The 24,198-nt window shown below is 39.6% G+C and overlaps 1 protein-coding gene across 1 annotated transcript in view; it reads left to right on the forward strand.

Annotated features, from left to right (window-relative positions):
- The window catches only part of CNGB3 (cyclic nucleotide gated channel subunit beta 3), a 174,904-nt gene that overhangs the window by 138,099 nt on the left and 12,607 nt on the right, over positions 1 to 24,198 (forward strand). The window contains exons 14-15 of the mRNA XM_052651974.1: positions 763 to 846; positions 7,859 to 7,977. Coding sequence (XP_052507934.1) covers positions 763 to 846; positions 7,859 to 7,977 — 203 coding nt within the window. The remainder of the gene's footprint in view (positions 1 to 762; positions 847 to 7,858; positions 7,978 to 24,198) is intronic.

Below are 24,198 nucleotides of genomic sequence, written 5' to 3' on the forward strand. Positions count from 1 at the left end.
TGAAGTGAATATGAACAGTCACTTATTTAACAGATATTGTTTTTGTATCTCTTAAGTACAGTTAAAGAAGCTGACAAGTTGGGGAAGAAAAACATACAAGTTTGCAAATGTAATATCTCAAATAGTATGAAAGATGTTATTAGAAAGAAAAAGATGTGGAAATATTTTATTTGTCATTGTTAATATATTAATAATCAATTGCTATTACCATTACATTACCATAGTCTTTAATACTTATCATTTATTCAGCTAATGTTAAGTTTTACATGAGTAAAATTTTACTATTACAAAATTAGTACCATTTAACTCCCATTTAACAGACTAGGAAAATGAGGCCATGAGATATGTAGATACATAGCAATAAGTAGTGGAAACAGGATTCAAACTTAAATATATCTGCAGGAGTGCATGCTTAGTTACTCAGCTGTATCTAACTCTTTGTGACCCTGTGGACTTTAGCCTGCCAGGCTCCTCTCTCCATGAGATTTTCCAGGCAAGAATACTGGAGTGGGTAGATAGTCCCTTCTCCAGGGGGACCCGATATATCTGACCAGCATCTAAGTTCTATTATACTGTAGGGTTTTTTTTTTTTCTATATTTTTTCCTAATACAAGTCCATATCTACTGCAACTAATATTTTAGCATCAACACAGACAAAAATCTATCACTGTTTATTTTCACTGCCTTTTAAAATCTCTTGGAATATTTGCCTCTTAGCTGTATCGATAAGGATCATTTTTCTCTTTATTATTTTTTCTCTAGGGCTGTGACACACAGATGATTTATGACATGCTGCTAAGATTGAAGTCCATTGTCTATTTACCTGGTGACTTTGTCTGCAAAAAGGTGAGTGCCTGCAATTTTTCAAATGCATGACTCATAATTAAATATATTTGAGGAGTTCAGATATAAGTCAGGAGAACAGTTTAAACAAAATCTGCCTAGGGTGAGTTCCAAAGTATGAAAATAACTATGAGATGCAATTCTGTAAAACAATAATGTGCTTTCAGAGTTCAAAACAGAGTAAGACTATGGATTTCATTACTTGTAGCATATGAGTGTGGGTGGTCTGAAAAGTTGGTTTGTGTATACAGAAGTCATCAACTGTCATACCCCATTAATTCCAAATACCTTCCCTTAATTCTACCTTTTCCCTTAAGAAGTGAAAGGTGATTCTGCCCCTTTTTTGTCTTCAGCAAACTATCAGTTACCTCCATTTAGCTCACACAGTTAATGGATAATCAATGCCATATTTTTTAAATTTTGCTGTAATTACAAAGCAATACATGGTCATTATTTTTAACATGGGAAACACATAAAAGCACAAAGCCAAAAGCTCCACCATCCATAAATAACCACTATTAATATATTTCAACCTATCTCTTTTATAAATCGATTGATGGATAGTTACAGCTTGTTTCATAAAATTAGCATCATACCTCCCTTATGGGTGAAACTTGCTTTGTCACGTCACAATATACCAAAGGAAGTAATCTACAACCTCCTTTTTAAAGCTGCATAGTATTCCAGTCTATGAATGTATCATAATCAATTTCCAAGTGTTTGCTATTACAAATAACTCCAAAATGAGTATTTTTGCACATCTCTGATTACTCACTTAAGGGAGAGAGAAGGAATGATGACCTTGGGTTTTCATCTTGAGACATTAAATCAGTTGTGAAGGCAACAATCAAAATTAAACATAGAGAATGATGAGTGGTTCAAAGGAATGAAAGATGATCCAAAACCCCAGGGAGTTTACAGACAAGTGGAGGCAAGAGGCACTTACCTCCCAAAATAACATGTTAAATGTGGTGGGAGAAGTAAGCACAAGCTGTAGTAGGACAGAGATCGAGAATGTTTCTCCCTGGGGTACTGGTAAGAGCTCCTGGAGAAGATATTGGTCAAGCAAAGTCCTGAAAAATGAATCGGCATGAACTAGGAGAAAGAAGAAGCGGGCGTTCCAGATGAAGGAAAAAAGTTCACATGAGCTCAGGCAGAAAGGAAGGAACTGTCTATGGAGAGAATGTATGGAACTACAAGTCAAAAGCTGGGAAATTTTAGTGTCATCTATTCAGTGAAACTCAATAAATAATTCTGAAATGCTATGGGCCAGGCACTGTGCTAGATACTGGATATATTCAGTATATGTCAGAAAAGGGTGGTTCTTGTCCTTCAGAGGCCTGCTGTCTGATGCTGGGGTATTCAGTTCACAGTCTGCATCAGAATCACCAGAATTTAGAAGTCTGGGCCCCATCCCCAGCAATTCAACTGGTCTGGTAGAGCCCACATATCAATACTTTTCAGGCCTCCCAGGTGATTCTCACATGCAGCCAAAGTTGAATATCACTGGCCTGATGGAACAGACAAACAATAAACAAATTAAATAAATGCATAACTCCAAAACGTGCTAACTTCTATGAAGGGAACACAGAATTTGTGTGGTGGCAAAGGTACTTAATTTAGATTGGAGGACTCAGAGGTGGGGAGATTGTCAGATTATCAGACATGATCTTTGTGAAAATCTAAACAGAAATAGTTCTCTAGTTTAAAAAAAAAGAAAAACAAACTAGAGAGGACAGTTTTTTAGATGAAGACTTGGGGACATGAGGCAAGACAGAACTTGACAAACTTAAGGAATTAAAGCACGAAATCAATGAGGATAATGGCTAAAGACAAAGTCAAATGGAGGGAAGGTACTTTAAGGCACCCAGGTGCAGAGGTGGAAATAATGTAGTCTGCAAGAGAGGATACAACTGGAGGTAAATCTTTAGGGACCAGCATATAACAGAATTGCTATCATAAGAAGCTCAACATAAGGGACGTGAAAAAGACCAAGGTTGTAACTTTGAAGAAAAACAGTATTTATGGAAGAAGTCAGTGGAGAAGAATAACAGAGGGCAACTGAGAAGGAGTTCTCTTCTAGAAGTAAAAGAGGAAAATGTGGATGAGACATTGTGATATTAATGAAACCAGGAATACAGTGTGAAAGCGTTAGTGGCTCAGTCATGTCTGACTCTTTGCTACCCCAGGGACTGTGGCCCGCCAGGCTCTTCTGTCCATGGGATTTTCCAGGCAAGAGTATATAAGCCCACACAAATAAGCCCAGATTAAAAGTGGGCATACTGATGATATGAAATCATTTTCATTAAAATGGGAAATGCAAACCACAGCTCGATTAAAGGACTCCTTTCGATCAATGATGCGTTTAGGATGGCATGGCCTTAATGCACCCAAATAGCCTTTCAATTTGTTCCAATAGCCGCAGGGACTGAAAATTGAGACAACTCATAGAAACTTTAGCACTCATGCCCCTAAGCAGTGAAAACTTGCTTAACAAAGTGTGAAATGCAGAGTAGAGGCAGCCTTCTCACTTCTAATTTCTTCCTTACATCACATCCATCACTAAGTAATAAAAACAGATCAGTTGAACACAAATGAAGCAAGGGAAAAAAGTAAGCAGGGAGAAGAGCAGAAATGAAAAGATATGAGACCCAAGCCACATTTCTCTGCTTCCGTTTCTGTTTTAAAGAAGGGGTTTAATTAATAGTAGATCATGGCATCTGGTCCCATCACTTCATGGGAAATAGATGGGGAAAAGTGGAAACAGTGTCAGACTTTAATTTTGGGGGCTTCAAAATCACTGCAGATGGTGACTGCAGCCATGAAATTAAAAGACGCTTACTCCTTGGAAGAAAAGTTATGACCAACCTAGATAGCATATTCAAAAGCAGAGACATTACTTTGCCGACTAAGGTCCGTCTAGTCAAGGCTATGGTTTTTCCTGTGGTCATGTATGGATGTGAGAGTTGGACTGTGAAGAAGGCTGAGAGCCAAAAAATTGATGCTTTTGAACTGTGGTGTTGGAGAAGACTCTTGAGAGTCCCTTGGACTACAAGAAGATCCAACCAGTCCATTCTGAAGGAGATCAGCCTTGGGATTTCTTTGGAGGGAATGATGCTAAAGCTGAAACTCCAGTACTTTGGCCACCTCATGTGAAGAGTTGACTCATTGGAAAAGACTTTGATGCTGGGAGGGATTGGGGGCAGGAGGAGAAGGGGACGACAGAGGATGAGATGGCTGGATGGCATCACTGACTCGATGGACGTGAGTCTGAGTGAACTCCAGGAGTTGGTGATGGACAGGGAGGCCTGGCGTGCTGCAATTCATGGGGTCACAAAGAGTCAGACACGACTGAGTGACTGAACTGAACTGAGACATAGACAGAGATGAAAAGTTGTTACTTGACCAGATTTTAGACAGCTGAATTCAGCTTTGCTTCTGCTTTATCATTTCCACAAATCACTGTAGGAAAAGGGAAGAAAAACAAACAACAAACATGCTCATTAGAGGTCATTTAAATAATTGAAGAAATGGCAAGGCTCAGGACTGAGTCTACTGACCTCCCTAATCCTCTAAGCAGCTCCTAACACTGGGTTGGCATTCCCAAGTTTCCCCAAAGGAGTTAGATACATATGCTTGAAAGTGTGAAAGTGTTAGTCACTCCATCGTGTCTGACTCTTTGTGACCCCATAGACTGTAGCCAGCCGGCTCCTCTGTCAATGGAATTTTCCAGGCAAGAATACTGGAGCGGGTAGCCATTCCCCTCTTCCCAACCCAAGGAGTGAACCTGAGTCTCCTGCATTGCAAGCAGGTTCTTTACTCTCTGAACCACTAGAGAAGCCCTAATCCTCTGGATGGCTCCTAAACTTACTGAGTGGCTAGCTTGGACTGCTTCAAAGAGTGTTTGGGAGTTTTCCCAGGATTAATTTGCAAGAATTAATTTGAGTGTCATAATACCCCTGCCAGCCTTGGAATAGCCTTTCACAGGGGAACTCTGAAAATTTTAAATGCTCTCTCAGGAAGGGTTACCCTATTGTATATGAAGCGCTTGCATTTCTATACTTTCTCCAAATTAGCACGTAAACCAACCACAAAAGCTTAGTTTGGTCTTATTTTGCTCTTGCTGTCAGAATCTTCTTCTCTAAGGAATGTCTACTTAATTTGAATGCTAATTAACTTGCAGAAAAGTCTTGAATTAGCCTAGAAATATTCAGGAAATAGTGGAAGTTTTGGTTCGGTGATTATGCCAGATCTCCTTGGAAAATTATTGAAATGATCATTAAAAAATAATTAAAAGTGCTGAACTATATTTCAGTACCCATTATGTACTTCTACCTCCAGTCAGCTGTAAAAACTGCCTTTGAAAAATCATTCCAGTTCCTTGAGAATGACTTCATGCACAAAATGAAGGAATATGACCATGTTCTAATCATTACTTCTTGGAGTATCTCTTGAAAAACTAATTTTCAGACACTTGCCTTCATTTTAAAAATAATTCATAGCTATTTTGTTGGTTTCAAAGAGATCAGTCTTGATATTGGATTCATCATTAAATGTGGTCTATCTGTACAGATACATTGCATCATATTTAATATGCATATTATATGGTCAGGTGACATAGGTGTTGCCAGCTCTAATGCTGCCATCTGCCAGCCTCACAAATTTGCCCAAGACACTTAACTTTTCAAGTCTCTACTGGTGGCTCAGATGGTAATGAATCTGATCTGCAAAGTAGGAGAACTGAGTTCGATCTCTGGGTCAGGAAGATCTCCTGGCAAAAGGAATGGCTACCACTCCAATATTCTTGCCAGGAGAATTCCGTAGACAGAGTAACCTGGCAGGCTATATAGTCCATGGGGTTGCAAAGAGTCAGACATGACTGAGTGACTTACACACTACCAAATTTAAATAAAACTAATGATATCTTTCCTACATGACCTCACTGAGATTTTTGCAAGAATTAAATAAGTTAATATCTATGAAAATATTTTGCAGCTATAAAGTAGCATGTTCTGATCGAACAAACACAGGCATAAAATAATGAACAATGTAAAATCTGACATTGTGAGTTTAAAAATACTCTGCAAAATGCAAGATGTATTATTAGTATTGATATTATGGAAATAACTATAATTAGATCCATCTGTATTGGAATTTCTACTTAGATCTACACTTGGGAATATATATGCTTAATATTCTCCACAATGCAGAATTTAAATATACTTTTTTGCATTGCTTCATCCAGAGATATGCATTCTAGGCTTCCTTTTGCTTCTAATTACTGTCATGGAGCGTTGGTTACTCAGCCAAATATTTGCCAGTAAGTCAATCTGTGCCTTTATTTTCTTTCTGCAAAATGAAAATAATAATACCTACACTAACTTCCTCATAAAAGTCATAGGGAGATAAAATGAGAATGTCACAGATGTCAGCTAAGAGGTAGAACCTAAAAACTTTAAACTTAACCTAACAGTTAGAATGTGACAGTAAGTAATGATCAGGAAAATAATCCTTGGCATTAAAGAACTTCCCAGAGAATGGTGACATTATAAATTATTCATAAATGAGTTGTCTATGTCATAATTCCTGTGCTCAGCCCTGGAACAAAGTAGACACTGTCTCAGTCTTTGCAGAGCAGAAACTATAATCAACATTGTTTAATCCTAAATTAATTTTAGTGTGTTCTAATCTTCTGAAAATATGATTAACAAGAATATTTGATGAACTCAAATAATCTAGTCCCCTCCTAAGCCAAGTATAAGAGAATTAATTGTATTTATGCTATTTTTAATTGCTCAGATTGATCAAGACTCAACTCATTAAGATATATAGGTACTATTATCCAGTTTGCCTAGTATTATGACAACTGTCTTATTTAAAGCTGAACAGCTTTTCTTGACCCAAGTGCCATTCAGGTCTCTTGTAAAGCATGTTTGTTCTTTTTGGATCCTGGAGTGAGATGTATTCCAAGGGTCCCACTATCACCCGCTAGTTTGGTGATTTGCATGACTCAATATAAAGTGGTATTTATCACGTAAGATTTATTAGAGTAAAGCACACAGGGCAGGAAAAGCAAGAAAAAGACACTCATAGGCAAAGACTAGAAAAATAAGGTACAGATTTACTAGGTCCTCCTTCCATGAGGGTCACGTGAAATTCATCTTTATCACTCGCTGTGGACAAGGACAAAATATCTCTGCCTAGGAAAACTCAACAAAGTCTTGGAGTCTAGAGTTTTTAAAAGGGTCTGGTCACATAGCTACATGACCAGCCATGGTTCAGACTACAAACTAGACACCAAGTACACATCATAAATCTTTGTGTTTACATTAAACAGTGTTGACAGCCTGGTACATCCCGCCACACTGCCTGAGGCATACAGAATAGCATCATTAACCAGCGGCTATGTGAACACTCCAAGAGTTTAGTTCTCGGGGCTTTGAACAAGGGTCATTGCCCTGGTTCCAGGGTCCCCAGAGATAAACAAGAACTGAATAAAAACAACTTGCTGCATTAACACTTTCAATGTGGAACAAGAATAATAGCTTAAAGGTCTCCTATGCCCCAGTTACTAAAATGAGATCTCAGTGCTAAAGGCAGAAGAGTAGAGTTCATCTTTTAATGACTGTAACCCATACTCTTTGGACAAATTAAGCAACTTCTTCAAAGCAAAGCAGTTGTCACTAAAAAATAAAAAAGAAAAGGTTGCTATTCTTACAATCTCTAATTTCCTCTCTCCAATCCCATTCCTGAAACAATGTGCCAGCTAAAATATCTTTGCCTATCCAGTTATGGTGCACAGTGCTCTCCTTTTGAAGAGTACCACTTTTCCTACCATTTCTTTTCACATGATGTGTCAAACTAATGTCCATACCTCTCTCAAGTCTTCAAATAATTACTTTTACACTTCCTTCCTTTATGTTTATTCATCTAGAGGAGTTTATATTTCTTTAATTTGGGGCATAATTGTCAAGAATAAAGTGACTATCATTTCCTCTTTTTATTTGGCATACAGGGAGAAATTGGCAAGGAAATGTATATCATTAAGCAAGGAGAAGTCCAAGTTCTTGGAGGTGCTGATGGCACTCAAGTTCTGGTTACGCTGAAAGCTGGGGCAGTGTTTGGAGAAATCAGGTATCCAAAAGACACCCTGTAAATGTTGAAGACTGTCATTTTTCATAAAAGAGAAGTCTTAAGTCGTAAAATAAGTAAAGTTCCTGCTCAAATTCATCAATGGCTTTATTGTGCTGACAACATGGATAAAATAAAGATTTTCACATTTCTATTTATCCTTTCCCTTCCTCCAAAGACCATTTAAACCCAAGACTTAGGTCAGGGCCTGGCATAAGGTATTTACTCAATATATGTTGAACAATGGATGTGTGCATGAATGAATGGATGAATGATGAAAGAAGAGATTGGGAGAGCTAGACATCAGATTGTTGGAAAGCTTGAATGCCAGGATAAGACAGTTTGAGTAGGTGAGTGATAATGATTATCGCTGTGGGACCAAATTACCTGAGTCCAAATCCCCATCCCTCTACTTAGGAACAAAAATCTTTGTTTCTTTATTACTTGAACCATCTGTCCCTCATCTTAATAATTTGGATAATAATAACACATATCTTAGAGGGTTGATAAGTGAGTTAATTCATTAAAGGCACTTAGAGCAATGTTCAGCGTCTATTAGGAGTTCAATAGATATTAGCTATTGTTATTATTATTTGCTATTGGCCAGGAGAAGTTTGTCCTAAAAGTGAGTCCCCAAGAGTAAGAATAGTTGACCCTTAATATCTACCAGGATATTGGTTCCAGAACCCCCACAGATATCAAATTTCACCAGTGCTCAAGTTCCTTATGTAAAATAGCATAGTAGAATCAGCCATTTGTGTCTGTGGGTCCTTTGTGTGAGGGTTCCACACCCCAGGATTCAACAGACCAGCCTGCACAACCTTGTGTGCAAATGCACAGCCCGTGGATACAAAGGTCTGACACTACAGACAGCAAATTTAAGCATTTTATGGACTAAACTTTTCATATATATTATTATACTCATGTATTCATCTGATAAACCCTTATTTTGAGTGCCTAGTACATGCTAGACTGTCAGATATTGCTCTAAACTCTGGGAATGTACTGTGTAAACAGTGAACAAGAGCTTAGAGTCTTATGGGATAAAGCTCACAATAAATAAACAACTAACTAGATAAGATAAACTCCCATTGTGATAACTGCTATAGAGGTAAAAATTGCTGGAAAGTGACTAGGGATGCCACTTCACATACAGTGTCCAGGGACACCTCTCTGGACAGATAGTATTCCAACTGGGCCTTGAGAGAGTAAATGGAGCAAGCATCCAGACGTGGCAGAAGAGCCTCCTGGAGGATGCAACGGCAAGTGTGGAAGGCTAAAGGGAAGGCTGGCCTTGTCTGGTTGAATGTCACAGAGGTCAGCATGGCTGGAGCTCAGTGAATGCAGGGCCCTGTGGGGTGACGGGGACAAAGAGGTAGGCAAGGACCAGACTGTACAGATCTTTTAGGCCATGGTAAGGGACTTGCGTTTTATTCGAAATACCAATGGATGCCAGTGGAGAATTTTAAGCAAAAGAATGATACAATTTGAATTGTGATGTTAAAAGATCACTCTAACAGCTATGCGGAGAAAAGGCAGCAGCGGAACAAGAATGAAATGCAGATCAGTTAGAAGTCAGTTGCAGTGGTTCCAGTGAAAGATGATGGAGTCTTGAACTAGGATTTTGGCCCTTAAGGCAGAGTGCACTGTCAAGCAGTTATTAACATATCCATTTCACAATTGGGAAAATTCCAAGGCATCAATTATCTTGCCCAGGATAATATAGCTAACAAGTGAAAGCGACAATATTCAAACATAAGTTTCATGGATCACGGTCAAGTTGATCTTTCTACCATACCAGGAAGAAAGGTGCTCATTCAACCTTTTATTTCAGAGCTGCTAAAAAGTTATCTTCAAGGTTCCAGAGATATGACTAATTTCAGATGAGTTTATATGAGCATGACTACGGTTTCCTTAGAATATTGAAGCATGTTATTTCTCTGATGAAAATGTGGATTCTCTTTTTTAACTTTTCCTCCTTGCTTAAAACAGGGTGGGCACTCCTGTGGGGGTCCTGCTCTGTGGCAGGAGTGAAAACGCTTCCCAGAATGCCCAGGTCTTTGTGTGTTCTTTGCCTGTTTCCTATTGCTTCCTTACTGGGAGTCCTTGCAAAAGTGATTTAATATTTTAGTGACTTAATAATCACTGCAATCTTCAAGGTCACAAAACAAGCAACAGTCTAATCTAAAACATTGCAGAAATTAATTAGGTGACCTCTCTCAAGGGTCGAGTACTCCCTGAAGAATAAGGCTTTATAAATACAAGTACATTAATTGCTGATATTATCATCACGGGAGGAAATACTCTGAAAATACAATCCAGGTGCTGCTGAGTTGCTATTGAAAGGACTCTTAGATTTTTGACAGCAATTTCTCAAATAAATCTCCTGTTACGCACTGGGCTTGTAAGCCCAAATTGAAACCAGTAGACCAGACAAGCTCTAACTTTGCTCAATAATCTGGTTAATTCAAGCAACAGGGAGATTTCTGCCTCGATTGTCTTCTTGGCTGTGGTTGAGGAGAGATAGGATGCATCTGCTTTTTCCCAGATACTCCCAGGCTTCGCAGGCCCACAGCTGTCATATGCCCCTGGCACTCTAGTTATTTATTCCAGCAATGGAGGCTTGCCTGCCAAATATCTAGATACTGGAAAGATCTAGCAATCGTGTTTACTACTCAAAAATGCTGTGACCTTTGTAAAAATGAGCTAAGTCCAACACCATCATGTAACTTTTTGAAGAAGGTTCTTTTTTCTTTGGAAGAAAAAAAAAGAAAGAAAGAAAAGAACCGAGGGCTTTCAAGGACATTACATACTAATCCAAAAGAGCAAAGCCCTGACTAAAATATAGATTTACAGCCTGTCATGGAGAAAACCCAGACCACATTTCCAATTAACATCTGAAGAGTTCAGACACCCCATTTTTAATAGAGAGACCCGGGGTCTGCTGGGCGATGGCCTTGTAGTTCTTCTGACTCCACTGTCGTTATTTTTTTTTTTCACAAATACATTTATTGCCAAGTCTTATTCCCTGAATATATTTAACTGCTTCCTCTCCTTCTTCTGCATCTGTTAAAAATCTCACTTTTCCTGAAAATGCATCTGAAATTTTTCCCTTGCTAGTGCTCTTATGATTTCAATAGGAATCCCTACTGGTTTCATCTTTCTTTGGATAACCTCCCCCTAGAAAATATCTGTTTGCCTCTCAAGACTTCAATTCACATGTCGCCTCTCTGAAGCCATCTCTACTGCTGCTGTTTAATCGCTCAGTTGGGTCCAGCTCTTTGCGACCCCATGGACTTTAGCCTGCGAGGCTCCTCTGTCTATGGGATCTCCAGGCAAGAATACTGAAGTGGGTTGCCATGCCCTTCTCCAGGGGAAGCCACCTCTAACCTCCACCAAAATAACCAGCTGCTTGCTGCCTGTTGTTCCTTAGCATTTCATGCATAACTTTACAACAGGAATTCCCACTAATTTATAATTAATTTGCTCAAATAGATCTTAATAGACTAAACAATTAAAATATAAGAACTAAAACTTTCCATCTTTAAGTCACTAGCAGCTATAGAGAAACTATACAATGTGTTGATTTTCACCGATACTCTGCCATCCAAAACAGTTTGCAGGTGCTATTCAGAAATCTCTAATTAATTAAGTAGTTAATTGTGATTTGATTTTAAAAATTATATTCAAGACACCTACAGCATAATGTGAAGTACCTCATGGAAGGGCCACACCTGGCCTGGTGAACGAGAATGGTAAACCATCACCTCCTCCAAGGGCCTTACAAATAAGAGACAAGGAAACAGCAAGATTCCAATAGCAGGTGATAAAATGCTCAAATGCACTCAATGATGGCGCATACACAGGAGGTTATAGACTACAAAGGTTTCACAAGGATCAATCCTCTAGATTTAGCAGTTGCTTTGGGAGGTGAGGGCAGACCTCTCAGAGCTTCTCAAATGACTTGTGGAGACAATATGTGTGCATAAAGGTCAGTCCTGGTAGCCCATACAAAGTGAAAAAAGAAAGAAAGAAAGTGAAGTCGCTCAGTTGTGTCCAACTCTTTGTGACCCCATGGACTGTAGCCTGCCAGGCTCCTCCATCCATAGGATTTTCCAGGCAAGAATACTGGAGTGGGTCACCATTTCCATCTCCAGGGAATCTTCCCAGCCCAGAGATGGAACCCGGGTCTCCCACCTTGTAGGCAGATGCTTTACCGTCTGAGCCACCAGGGAAGTCAAGCAGTAAATAAAAGATTGTTCACATAATGCTTGTAGTGGATTGAACATTGGCCCCCACAAAGATATAACCATGCCCTAATCCCCAGAACCTGTGAGTCGGTGGTGGGGGGAGGTGGGGAGAAGAGTTTGCAGATGTAGTTAAGCTAAGGATCTCAGGGTGAAATCATTCTGGATTTTCTCGGATGGGCCCTAAATCCAATGACAAGTGTCCTCACATGAGACAGAAGAGAAGACGCACAAACACAGGGAGGAGAGGGGAAGCCCACGTGAAGACGGAGGCAGAAATTGGAGTTACACGGCCACAGCCAAGGAACTCCTGGAACCACTAGAAGCTGGAAGAGGCAGGACAGGATTCTTTCCTAGAGACCTCAGAGAGAGCCAGCCCTGCCAGCATCTTGATTTTGGACTTCTGGCCTCCAGAACTGTGAGAGAATAAATATCTGTTGTTGGTAGTCACTGGTTTTGCAGGAATTTGTTACAGCAGCCCCAGGAAACTAATATAAAGCTAAGCTCTTTACACTGTTAACTTTTGAAATTTACTAGGGAAAAAAAAAGGTTTGCATGGCACCCCTTCAACTCACCCTACATGGCCAGTCCACTCCTGACACCTATCAGTTTCACCTCCAAAGGTTGTCTCTGATCATTTGTACCTTTCCTTCTCCGCTACCCACACTTCGTCCACACCACCTCCCTCTCTCACTGGACAACTGCAGTGGCTGCTTCAAGTCTCCCACCCCAACCACCACGCCCTCTGTAACCCAGGCCCCACTCATAGGCTGGGGGGGGGGGGGGGGTCTTTCAGAAGCAGGGATGATCGTGTCGTTGCCCTCCTGCTTAAAACCACTCAGACACTCAATGCTGTCAGTGCTTTCTTAGAAATAAGATCAGACAATAAGATCACAGCTCTTGCCTGACCTCCAAGACCCTGCAGAGTCCAGCTCCTGCCTACCTCTCCGTTGCAGGGTGCACCACACTCCCCTTGCCTGCTTTAATCCGTACTTCAATTCCTTGAATGTGCCTCATGCCAGCCAACCGTGGAGGGCTGGTTTATTTTTTCCTAATTTTCAATTTAAAAAATGAGGTAATATTGGTTTATAACATTAGATATGGTTCATCTATACATTCAGTTCAGTTCAGATGCTCAGTCATGTCTGACTCTTCAAGACCCCGTGAATCACAGCACGCCAGGCCTCCCTGTCCATCACCAACTCCCGGAGTTCACTCAAACTCATGTCCATCAAGTCAGGGATGCCATCCAGCCATCTCATCCTCTGTCATCCCCTTCTCCTCCTGCCTCCAATCCCTCCTAGCATCAGGGTCTCTTCCAATGAGTCAACTCTGCATGAGGTGGCCAAAGGATTGAAGTTTCAGCTTCAACATTAGTCCTTCCAATGAACACCCAGGACTGATCTCCTTTAGGATGGACTGGTTGGATCTCCTTGCAGTCCAAGGGACTCTCAAGAGTCTTCTCCAACACCGCAGTTCAAAAGTATCAATTCTTCGGTGCTCAGCTTTCTTCACAGTTTAACTCTCATAATCATACATGACCACTGGAAAAACCATAGCCTTAACCAGACAGACCTTTGTTGGCTAAGTAATGTCTCTGCTTTCAAATATGCTATCTAGGTCTGTCAGAACTTTCCTTCCAAGAAGTAAGCGTCTTTTAATTTCATGGCTGCAACTACCATCTGCAGTGATTTTGGAGCCCCAAAAAATAAAGTCTAACACTATTTCCTCATCTGTTTCCCATGAAGTGATAGGACCAGATGCCATGATCTTCGTTTTCTGAATTACATTTTGACTTATACTGCTGAGAGCTTACCACTGAAAGTGGAGTTTTCATCTGTCTATATAGTTGACCCCTTTTATCCATTTCACTGTTCTCCAAACCCCTTATGGTAACTACTATTCTGTTCTCTGTATCTATGTTTTTGTTTTGGTTTGGTTTATTCATTTATTTTGCACTGTTTTTGTTTTTTATATTCCACATATGAGTAAAAACATATAGTATTTGTCTTCCTCTGTCTATTTCACCCAGTACAATACCCTCAAGGTCCATCTTTGTTGCAAATGGCAAGATTTCATCTTTCTATGGCCGAGTAGAGTTCCGTTGGATGTATCTACCACGTCTTTTCTTTTTAATTTATATATTTTTAATTGGAGAATAGTTGTTTACAACACTGTGTTGGTCTGTTGGTTTCCACCATACATTAACATGAATCAGTCATAGGTATACATAGGTCCCCCCTCTTGAATCTCTCTCTCACCTTCCACCCCATCCCACGTCTCTAGGTTGTAACAGAGCACAAGGGTAAGCTCCCAGAATCTTATAGCAAATTCCCACTGGTTATGTATTTTACATATGTATACCACATCTTCATTCTTTCACTGATGGACACTTAGGCTGTTTCCATATCACAGCTATTGTAAATAGAGGTGCAATGAACAAGCATCAGTTCAGTTCAGTTCAGTCGCTCAGTCGTGTCCGACTCTTTGCGACTCCATGAATCGCAGCATGCCAAGCCTCCCTGTCCATCACCAACTCCCGGAGTTCACTCAGACTCATGTCCATCGAGTCAGTGATGCCATCCAACCATCTCATCCTCTGTCGTCCCCTTCTCCTCCTGCCCCCAATCCCTCCCACCATCAGAGTCTTTTCCAATGAGCCAACCCTTCACATGAGGTGGCCAAAGTACTGGAGTTTCAGCTTTAGCATCATTCCTTCCAAAGAAATCCCAGGGCTGATCTCCTTCAGAATGGACTGGTTGGATCTCCTTGCAGTCCAAGGGACTCTCAAGAGTCTTCTCCAGCACCACAGTTCAAAAGCATTAATTCTTCAGTGCTCAGCCTTCTTCACGGTCCAACTCTCACATCCATACATGACCACAGGAAAAACCATAGCCTTGACTAGAAGGACCTTAGTCGGCAAAGTAATGTCTCTGCTTTTGAATATACTATCTAGGTTGGTCATAACTTTTCTTCCAAGGAGTAAGCGTCTTTTAATTTCATGGCTGCAAATAAGGGTGCATATTTCTTTTCAAATTAGTCTTTGTTTTCTTTGAATGAACATACAGAAGCGGAACAACTGGATCATATGGTGGTTCTAGTCTTAATTTTTTGGATGAATATCCATGCTGTTTTTCCATAGCAACCATGGGGAGTTTTTAACCTCTGCCCAAATGCATTGCCCACCCCGTTAACCTAATCTCAGGTTCTTTCGGGACTTCTTTTATTCTCCACTGTAGGGACCTCCCTGGTCTCCTTGCTAGATGCTCTGGCTGGGCTACATTCCTTTCTTTCAGGGCACTTACCTTTGTAATCACACACTCACTGGTGCATTTATTTCCTCAGCATCTTTCTTCCTTCCTCACTAAACTGTAAGCACCAGGACTACTCTGTATGGTTGTGCCAGTCACCCTCTGCGTCAGGATGTCCAGGGCAGGGCTGGGAGATCTGCAATGCAGCCTGTACTCCACTCCTGAGTGTGAGCCCTGCTGTTGCACTCCCCTCAAGCACGGGTGCCCTTTACTTTGCAAAAGGGGGCATTTTTCTGGCCAAGCTTGACCTACAGGACTGCATTTGCCCAGAAAGGCTATATTTTTCCACTGTGCACAAAGACACAGGCCCTAGCAGACACCACACTCAATCTGCTCTTGATCCCCAGCCCTTAGGGCTATGCCTGGCCCACATAAACGTCTAATAACTAGCTAATGAATAAATAAGTTAACATCATTATCTTTCTATCTTTGTAAATGTACTAATACACATTCATTTTGTCATGAACATGCATATTCAGCCTTGTGCCCTTTTTGTCAGCGTTTATTAAGAATAAGACTGCTATGTTTGTCCTTGTAAAGTCATTTTGCTTTTCTTTTATTTCTTTGAAGTTTATTCCCCAAAGTGAAATAACTAGGTCGAAAAGTAGAAACATTTCTATAAATTTTGGAATATATGGGCAGATGATTTTCTAGAAAAATTGAACCAATTTATGATACAACATGCAATATAAAGCTATTTTTCCCTAGCGTCAGTGATATTACCTCATTACTCTCACTGGTTTTGCATTTTAATAGGTTGTTTTAATTTTCATTTCTCTAAATAGTGCCTAGAAAGTAATAGGTCCTTAATAAATATTTTCTAAATGAATTAATTTCCTCTGGGCCTATTTATTTTCATAAATGCAATCATTTACTTTCTGCATTTCTTTCGTTGTACAACATTCTTTTCTCATCACACATAACAAGATATTGAGTAGAATTTAGGCAGCGATATGTTTTAGGAACTGACTCATTTGAAAAGACTCTGATGTTGGGAATGATTGAAGATGGTAGGAGAAGGGGACAACAGAGGATGAGATGGCTGGATGGCATCACCAGCTCAATGGACATGAATTTGAGTGAGCTCCAGGAGTTGGTGATGGACAGGGAAGCCTGGTGTGCTGCAGTCCATAGGGTCACAAAGAGTCAGACACGACTGAGTGGCTGAACTGAACTGATGTTTTATGTACTCTGGATTTCATTTAAAGTATTTAAGTTCTGATTTCCACCAGCTATATTGGTCAAATCACACATTCTGCATATTTAGCAGAATATTTAACAAATATTTACTCTAAGCCATTGTGAAAAGGCCAAATATTTTGCAAAATAATTTTAAACTTCTTTGTTCCCTTCAAACAACGTTTGCCCGTTTCTCCTAAACACTCAGTTTTCAAAGTGCGAGTACCAAGATAGAGTTCTGGGCTTCCCAGGTGGCGCTAGTGGTAAAGAACCCACCTGCCAATGCAGGAGACAAAAGAGATGCAAGTTCGAGCCTTGGGTCAGGAATATTCCCTGGAAGAGGACATGACACCCACTTCAGTATTCTTGCCTGGAGAATCCCCATGGACAGAGGAGCCTGGCGAGCTACAGTCCATACTGTCTCAAAACCAGGCATGACCGAAGCGACTTAGCACACAGAAGCACATAACGTAGAGTTTTAGCTATTTCGAACTATTTTAATTCCACACTTTTATTCTCCATCAGAATAACTCTGTTATCCCTTCCTCCATCACACTGCTTTTCCTAAAATACAGAAATAATAGATACATTGGAAGTATGAAAGGGGTTCAGTTCAGTTCAGTTGCTCAGTCGTGTCCAACTCTTTGCGACCCCATGAATCACAGCACTCCAGGCCTCCCTGTCCATCACCAACTCCCAGAGTTCACTCAGACTCACGTCCATCGAGTCCGTGATGCCATCTAGCCATCTCATCCTCTGTCATCCCCTTCTCCTCCTGCCCCCAATCCCCCCCAGCATCAGAGTCTTTTCCAATGAGTCAGCTCTTCTCATGAGGTGGCCAAAGTACTGGAGTTTCAGCTTCAGCATCATTCCTTCCAAAGAAATCCCAGGGTTGAAAGGGGTAAGGGGATTGATTAATATTGAAGGAGAAAAATTTTACTTCCATCTTTTTCTAGCTCAATACTGTGAATACTACCATGTTTTTAAAGATGTGTTTGTATTTTCACCACATTTTTCAAGAGGCAGTGTCTTTGACTGTGTAACATCTTTTTCCTCAGAGCAAAGAGCAACCCTCACCTAAGTTTCACAATATTCCTGTGAACAACTTTGTTATCAGTTCAGTTCAGTTCAGTTCAGCCACTCAGTTGTGTCTGACTCCTTGTGACCCCATGGACTGCAACACGCCAGGCCTCTGCATCCATCACCAACTCCCAGAGTTTACTCAAACTCATGTCCATTGAGTCGGTGATGCCATCCAACCATCTCATCCTCTGTCGTCCCCTTCTCCCACCTTCAAATTTTTCCAGAGTCAGGGTCTTTTCCTATGAGTCAGTTCTTCACATCAGGTGGCCAAAAAATTGGAGTTTCAGCTTCAGCATCAACCCTTCCAATGAATGAATATTCAGGACTGATTTCCTTTAGGATGGACTGGTTGGATCTCCTTGCAGTCCAAGGGACTCTCAAGAGTCCTCTCCAACACCACAGTTCAAAACCATCAATTATTTGGCACTCAGCTTTCTTTATAGTCCAACTCTCACATCCATACATGAATACTGCAAAACCATAGCTTTGACTAGACTGAACTTTGTTGGCAAAGTCTCTACTTTTTAGTATGCTGTCTAGGTTGGCCATAACTTTTCTTCCAAGGAGTAAGCATCTTTTAATTTCATGGCTGCAGTCACCATCTGCAGTGATTTTGGAGCCCCCCAAAATAAAGTCTGTCACTGTTTCCATTGTTTCCCCATCTGTTTGCCATGAAGTGATGGGATCAGATTCCATGATCTTAGTTATCTGAATGGTGAGTTTTAAGCCAACTTTTTCACTCTCCTCTTTCACTTTCATCAAGAGGCTTTTTAGTTCCTCTTCACTTTCTGCCATAAGAGTGGTGTCATCTACATATCTGAGGTTATTGGTATTTCTCCCAGCAATCTTGATTCCAGCTTGTGCTTCTTCCACCCCAGCGTTTCTCATGATGTAGTCTGCATAGAAGTTAAACAAGCAGGGTGACAATGCACAGCCATGACATACTCCTTTCTCTATTTGGAACCAGTCTGTTGTTCCATGTCCAGTTCGAACTGTTGCTTCCTGACCTGCATACAGATTTCTCAAGAGGCAGGTCAGTTGGTCTAGTATTCCCATCTCTTGAAGAATTTTCCACAGTTTGTTGTAATCCACACAGTCAAAGGCTTTGGCATAGTCAATAAAGCAGAAGTAGATATCTTTCTGGAACTCTGTTGGTTTTTTAATGATCCAATGAATGTTGGCCATTTGATCTCTGGTTCCTCTGCCTTTTCTAAATCCAGCTTGAACATCTGAAAGTTCAAGGTTTATATACTGTTGAAGCCTGGCTTGGAGAACACTGATACTTGTTATCAGTACCAGTTTAAACCTGTATTCAGATGTTCTCAGAACTCCTCATAAAGTGACCATCTGCTAACTCTAATTCTATGAAAACCAAGGATATTTACCATTGTTTGGAAGAGCAGAGAGGGAGTAAAAAATCTAATGCTCAGAATTTGGCAGAGCTTATCCTGGCCAGCCTAGCAGGCTTCCTCCCTGATTTTTTTTTTTTTTTTTTTTTTGGCATCCATAGGCAAATCTGTATCAATAGAACAATAACAATGGCGTCATTAGCAACGCTAGAGTTAGGGTACAAAGAAAAGACCTCATGACTTGAGGTCAGCTCTGGTCTTGGATTTCAACAGTGGAAAGCATACGTGTCCGTTCTGGAATAAGTCACTTCACTGGACTCTGAACCTCAATTTCCATGTCAATAAGTGTAGGCTGAGAACCTACCTCACCAGGTTGATGTGGTCATTAATATATGACATCGTTAGCTATTTTCTAGCAGAGTATCATATATCTTCCTGGGTAGTTGAAGGGATATAAGCGAAGCATGGAGTAAAAAGTGTATGATCTTCTTTTTTTTCCGTTTTCCTTTCTTAGAATTTTTACCTGGATTCTTCATTGATTATCCACTTCTAAGGCCAATTCAACTCTGAAATCAAGACCTCTTGGGGGAAAGAGGGATACATGTTTTGTATCTGTGAAATCTGAACCCTCTAACCCTGATGAAACTCCATACCCAGAGATTTTTCTCAAACATCTAGGTTAACATGTGTTTGCCTTGCAGTAATTTTATGAATATCAAAGTCACAGCAAAGAGCAAGCAGCCTGGGCAGAGGTGACATAAGAACATCCTCTGATATTTGCTAACCCACTAAAGTTTCATTAGAATTTATTTCTAGTGAAATGGTAAAAATATTCAAGCAATGAAGTATTTTCCAATAACACTGAAAAGATTTAAAGAATATCTCAAAAAAAGCCTACTTAGGTGACCTAACCTCCTACCTTCCAAATATAACCAGTTGGAAATTTGCTTAATGAGAGTAGATATTTGAAGTTGTGATCTCTCACTCGGCATGGGATATGATTGCTATTCTTTCCATAGACAGTATTTAGAGTTGGACTTATTTCTACTATAGGGAATAATTCTATGTGAGAAAATGCTTTTAGTCAAGAAACTTCTACATTTTAGAAAGCATTCTCATTTCTTACAGTTATCAACGCATTAATCATTCTGAACTGTGCATCTCTGTTTAAGAAATCTGTCTGGGTTTGCATCCAACTCATCAACAATGAACTGTGTGACTCTGGGCAAGGTTCCAAACTGAGGTTTCATTTCTTCATGAAATGAAAGTTAAATGGAGTAATAATAATACATAATTACCTCATAGGATTGAAAAGCATTATATGTATTAATATACAAAATGAACTTAGAAAAATACCCCAAAATATTAGCTATTACTATTACTATAAAACTGTCACTATTACTAATATCATTATCAATATTTTCTGGTTGACTAGACAACTAGAAAAAGTCAGATAACCTCACTTATGATTTTCCCACTCCTGAATCGCAAGAAACTTGAGGTCAGTTTTTTTTTTAATTGAAATATGGCTGATTTACCATATTGTGTTAGTTTCAGATACACAGCAGAGAGACTCAGTTATACATATATACACATATATCTATATTCTTTCTTTATCCTTTTCCATTATAGTTTATATAAGATATTGAATATAATTCCCCATGCTCTACAGTAAATAATTTTATCTATTTTATATATGGTAGTGTGCATCTGTTAATCCCATACTCCTGATTTACCTCCTGTCCCTTCTTGTTTGGAAACCATAAGTTTGTGTTCTATGTCTGTGAGTCTGTTTCTGTTTTACAAATAAGTTTATTTGCACTAATTTTTAGATTCCACATATACATAACATAATATTTGTCTTTATCTGACTTACTTCATTTTATATGATAATGTCTACGTCCATCTATGGTGCTGCAAATGACATTATTTCATTCTTTTTTATGACTAATATTTCATTGTGTATATGTGTGTGTAACACATACACAAAGATGTGTATAACACATCTTTATCCATTCATCTGTTAATGGATACTTGCTTTCACGTCTTGGCTATTGCAAATAGTGATGCTATAACATTGGGGTGCATGTATCTTTTTTAGAGCTTCTGTCTTTTCTGGGTACATGCCCAAGAGTGGGATTATTGAATCATATGGTAGTTTTTTTTTTTTTTTTTAGCTTTTAATACCTTTTATTTTTTTATTATTATTACTTTTTAAATTTTACAATATTGTATTGGTTTTGCCATACATCAACATGAATCCACCACGGGTGTACAGGTGTTCCCCATCCTGGACCCCTCTCCCACCTCCCTCCTGTACCATCCCTCTGGGTCATCCCAGTGCACCAGCCCCAAGCATCCTGTATCCTGCATTGAACCTGGACTGACGATTCATTTCTTATATGATATTATACATGTTTCAATGCCATTCTCCCAAATCATCCCACCCTCTCCCTCTCCCACAGAGTTCAAAAGACTGTTCTATACGTCTATGTCTCTTTTGCTGTCTCGCATACAGGGTTATCATTACCATCTTTCTAAATTCCATATATATGCGTTAGTATACTGTATTGGTGTTTTGCTTTCTGGCTTACTTCACTCTGTATAATAGACTCCAGTTTCATCCACCTCATTAGAACTGATTCAAATGTATTCTTTTTAATGGCTGAGTAATACTTCATTGTGTATATGTACCACAGCTTTCTTATCCATTCATCTGCTGATGGACATCCAGGTTGTTTCCATGTCCTGGCTATTATAAACAGTGCTGCGATGAACATTGGGGTACACGTGTCTCTTTCAATTCTGGTTTCCTCGGTGTGTACGCCCAGCAGTGGGATTGCTGGGTCATAAGGCAGTTCTACTTCCAGTTTTTTAAGGAATCTCCACACTGTTCTCCATAGTGGCTGTACTAGTTTGCATTCCCACCAACAGTGTAGGAGGGTTCCCTTTTCTCCACACCCTCTCCAACATTTATTGCTTGTAGGCTTTTGGATCGCAGCCATTCTGACTGGCATGAAATGGTACCTCATTGTGGTCTTGATTTACATTTCTCTGATAATGAGTGATGCTGAGCATCTTTTCCTATCTTTGTTAGCCATCCGTATGTCTTCTCTGGAGAAATGTCTATTTAGTTCTTTGGCCCATTTTTTGATTGGCTCGTTTATTTTTCTGGAATTGAGCTACAGAAGTTGCTTGTATATTTTTGAGATTAGTTGTTTGTCAGTTGCTTCATTTGCTATTATTTTCTCCCATTCTGAAAGCTGTCTTTTCACCTTGCTTATAGTTTCATTTGTTGTGCAGAAGCTTTTAATTTTAATTAGGTTCCATTTGTTTATTTTTGCTTTTATTTCCAGTATTCTGGGAGGTGGGTCATAGAGAATCCTGCTGTGAATTATGTCGGAGAGTGTTCTGCCTATGTTCTCCTCTAGGATTTTTATAGTTTCTGGTCTTACATTTAGATCTTTAATCCATTTTGAGTTTATTTTTGTGTATGGTGTTAGAAAGTGTTCTGCTGCTGTGCTGCTAAGTCGCTTCAGTTGTGTCTGACTCTGTGTGACCCCATAGATGGCAGCCCACCAGACTCCCCCATCCCTGGGATTCTCCAGGCAAGAACACTGGAGTGGGTTGCCATTTCCTTCTCCAATGCATGAAAGGGAAAAGTGAAAGTGAAGTCGCTCAGTTGTGTCCGACTCTTAGCGACCCCATGGACTGCAGCCCACCAGGCTCCTCCATCCATTGGATTTTCCAGGCAAGAAGTTTCAGTCTTTTACAAGTGGTTGACCAGTTTTCCCAGCACCACTTGTTAAAGAGATTGTCTTTTCTCCATTGTATATTCTTGCCTCCTTTGTCAAAGATAAGGCGTCCATAGGTGCTTGGATTTATCTCTGGGCTTTCTATTTTGTTCCATTGATCTATATTTCTGTCTTTGTGCCAGTAGCATACTGTCTTGATGACTGTGGCTTTGTAGTAGAGCCTGAAGTCAGGCAGGTTGATTCCTCCAGTTCCATTCTTCTTTCTCAAGATTGCTTTGGCTATTCGAGGTTGTTTGTATTTCCATACAGATTGTGAAATTATTTGTTCTAGCTCTGTGAAAAATACCACTGGTAGCTTGATAGGGATTGCACTGAATCTATAGATTGCTTTGGGTAGTATACTCATTTCCACTATATTGGTTCTTCCGATCCATGAACATGGTATATTTCTCCATCTATTAGTGTCCTCTTTGATTTCTTTAACCAGTGTTTTATAATTTTTTATATATAGGTCTTTATTTTCTTTAGGTAAATATATTCCTAAGTATTTTATCCTTTTCATTGCAATGGTGAATGGAATTATTTCCTTAATTTCTCTATTTTCTCATTATTATTATATAGGAATGCAAGGGATTTCTGTGTGTTGACTTTATATCCTGCAACTTTACTACATTCATTGATTAGCTCCAGTAATTTTCTGATGGAGTCTTTAGGGTTTTCTATGTAGAGGATCATGTCATCTGCAAACAGTGAGCGTTTTATTTCTTCTTTTCCAATTTGGATTCCTTTTATTTCTTTTTCTGCTCTGATTGCTGTGCCCAAAACTTCCAAAACTATGTTGAATAGTAGTGGTGAGAGTGGGCACCCTTGTCTTGTTCCTGACTTTAGGGGAAATGCTTTCAATTTTTCACCATTGCAGATAATGTTTACTGTGGGTTTGTTATATATAGCTTTTATTATGTTGAGGTATGTTCTTTCTATTCCTGCTTTCTGGAGAGTTTTTATCATAAATGGATGTTGAATTTTGTCAAAGGCTTTCTCTGCGTCTATTTAGATAATCATATGGCTTTTATTTTTCAATTTGTTAATGTGGTATATTACATTGATTGATTTGCGGATATTGAAGAATCCTTGCATCCCTGGGATAAAGCCCACTTGGTCATGGTGTATGATCTTTTTAATGTGTTGTTGGATTCTGATTGCTGGAATTTTGTTAAAGATTTTTGCATCTATGTTCATCAGTGATATTGGCCTGTAATTTTTTTTTTTTTTTTTTTGGTGGCATCTTTGTCAGGTTTTG

The sequence above is a fragment of the Budorcas taxicolor genome, chromosome 14 (assembly GCF_023091745.1).
Source record: "Budorcas taxicolor isolate Tak-1 chromosome 14, Takin1.1, whole genome shotgun sequence".
Lineage (NCBI taxonomy): Eukaryota > Metazoa > Chordata > Mammalia > Artiodactyla > Bovidae > Budorcas > Budorcas taxicolor.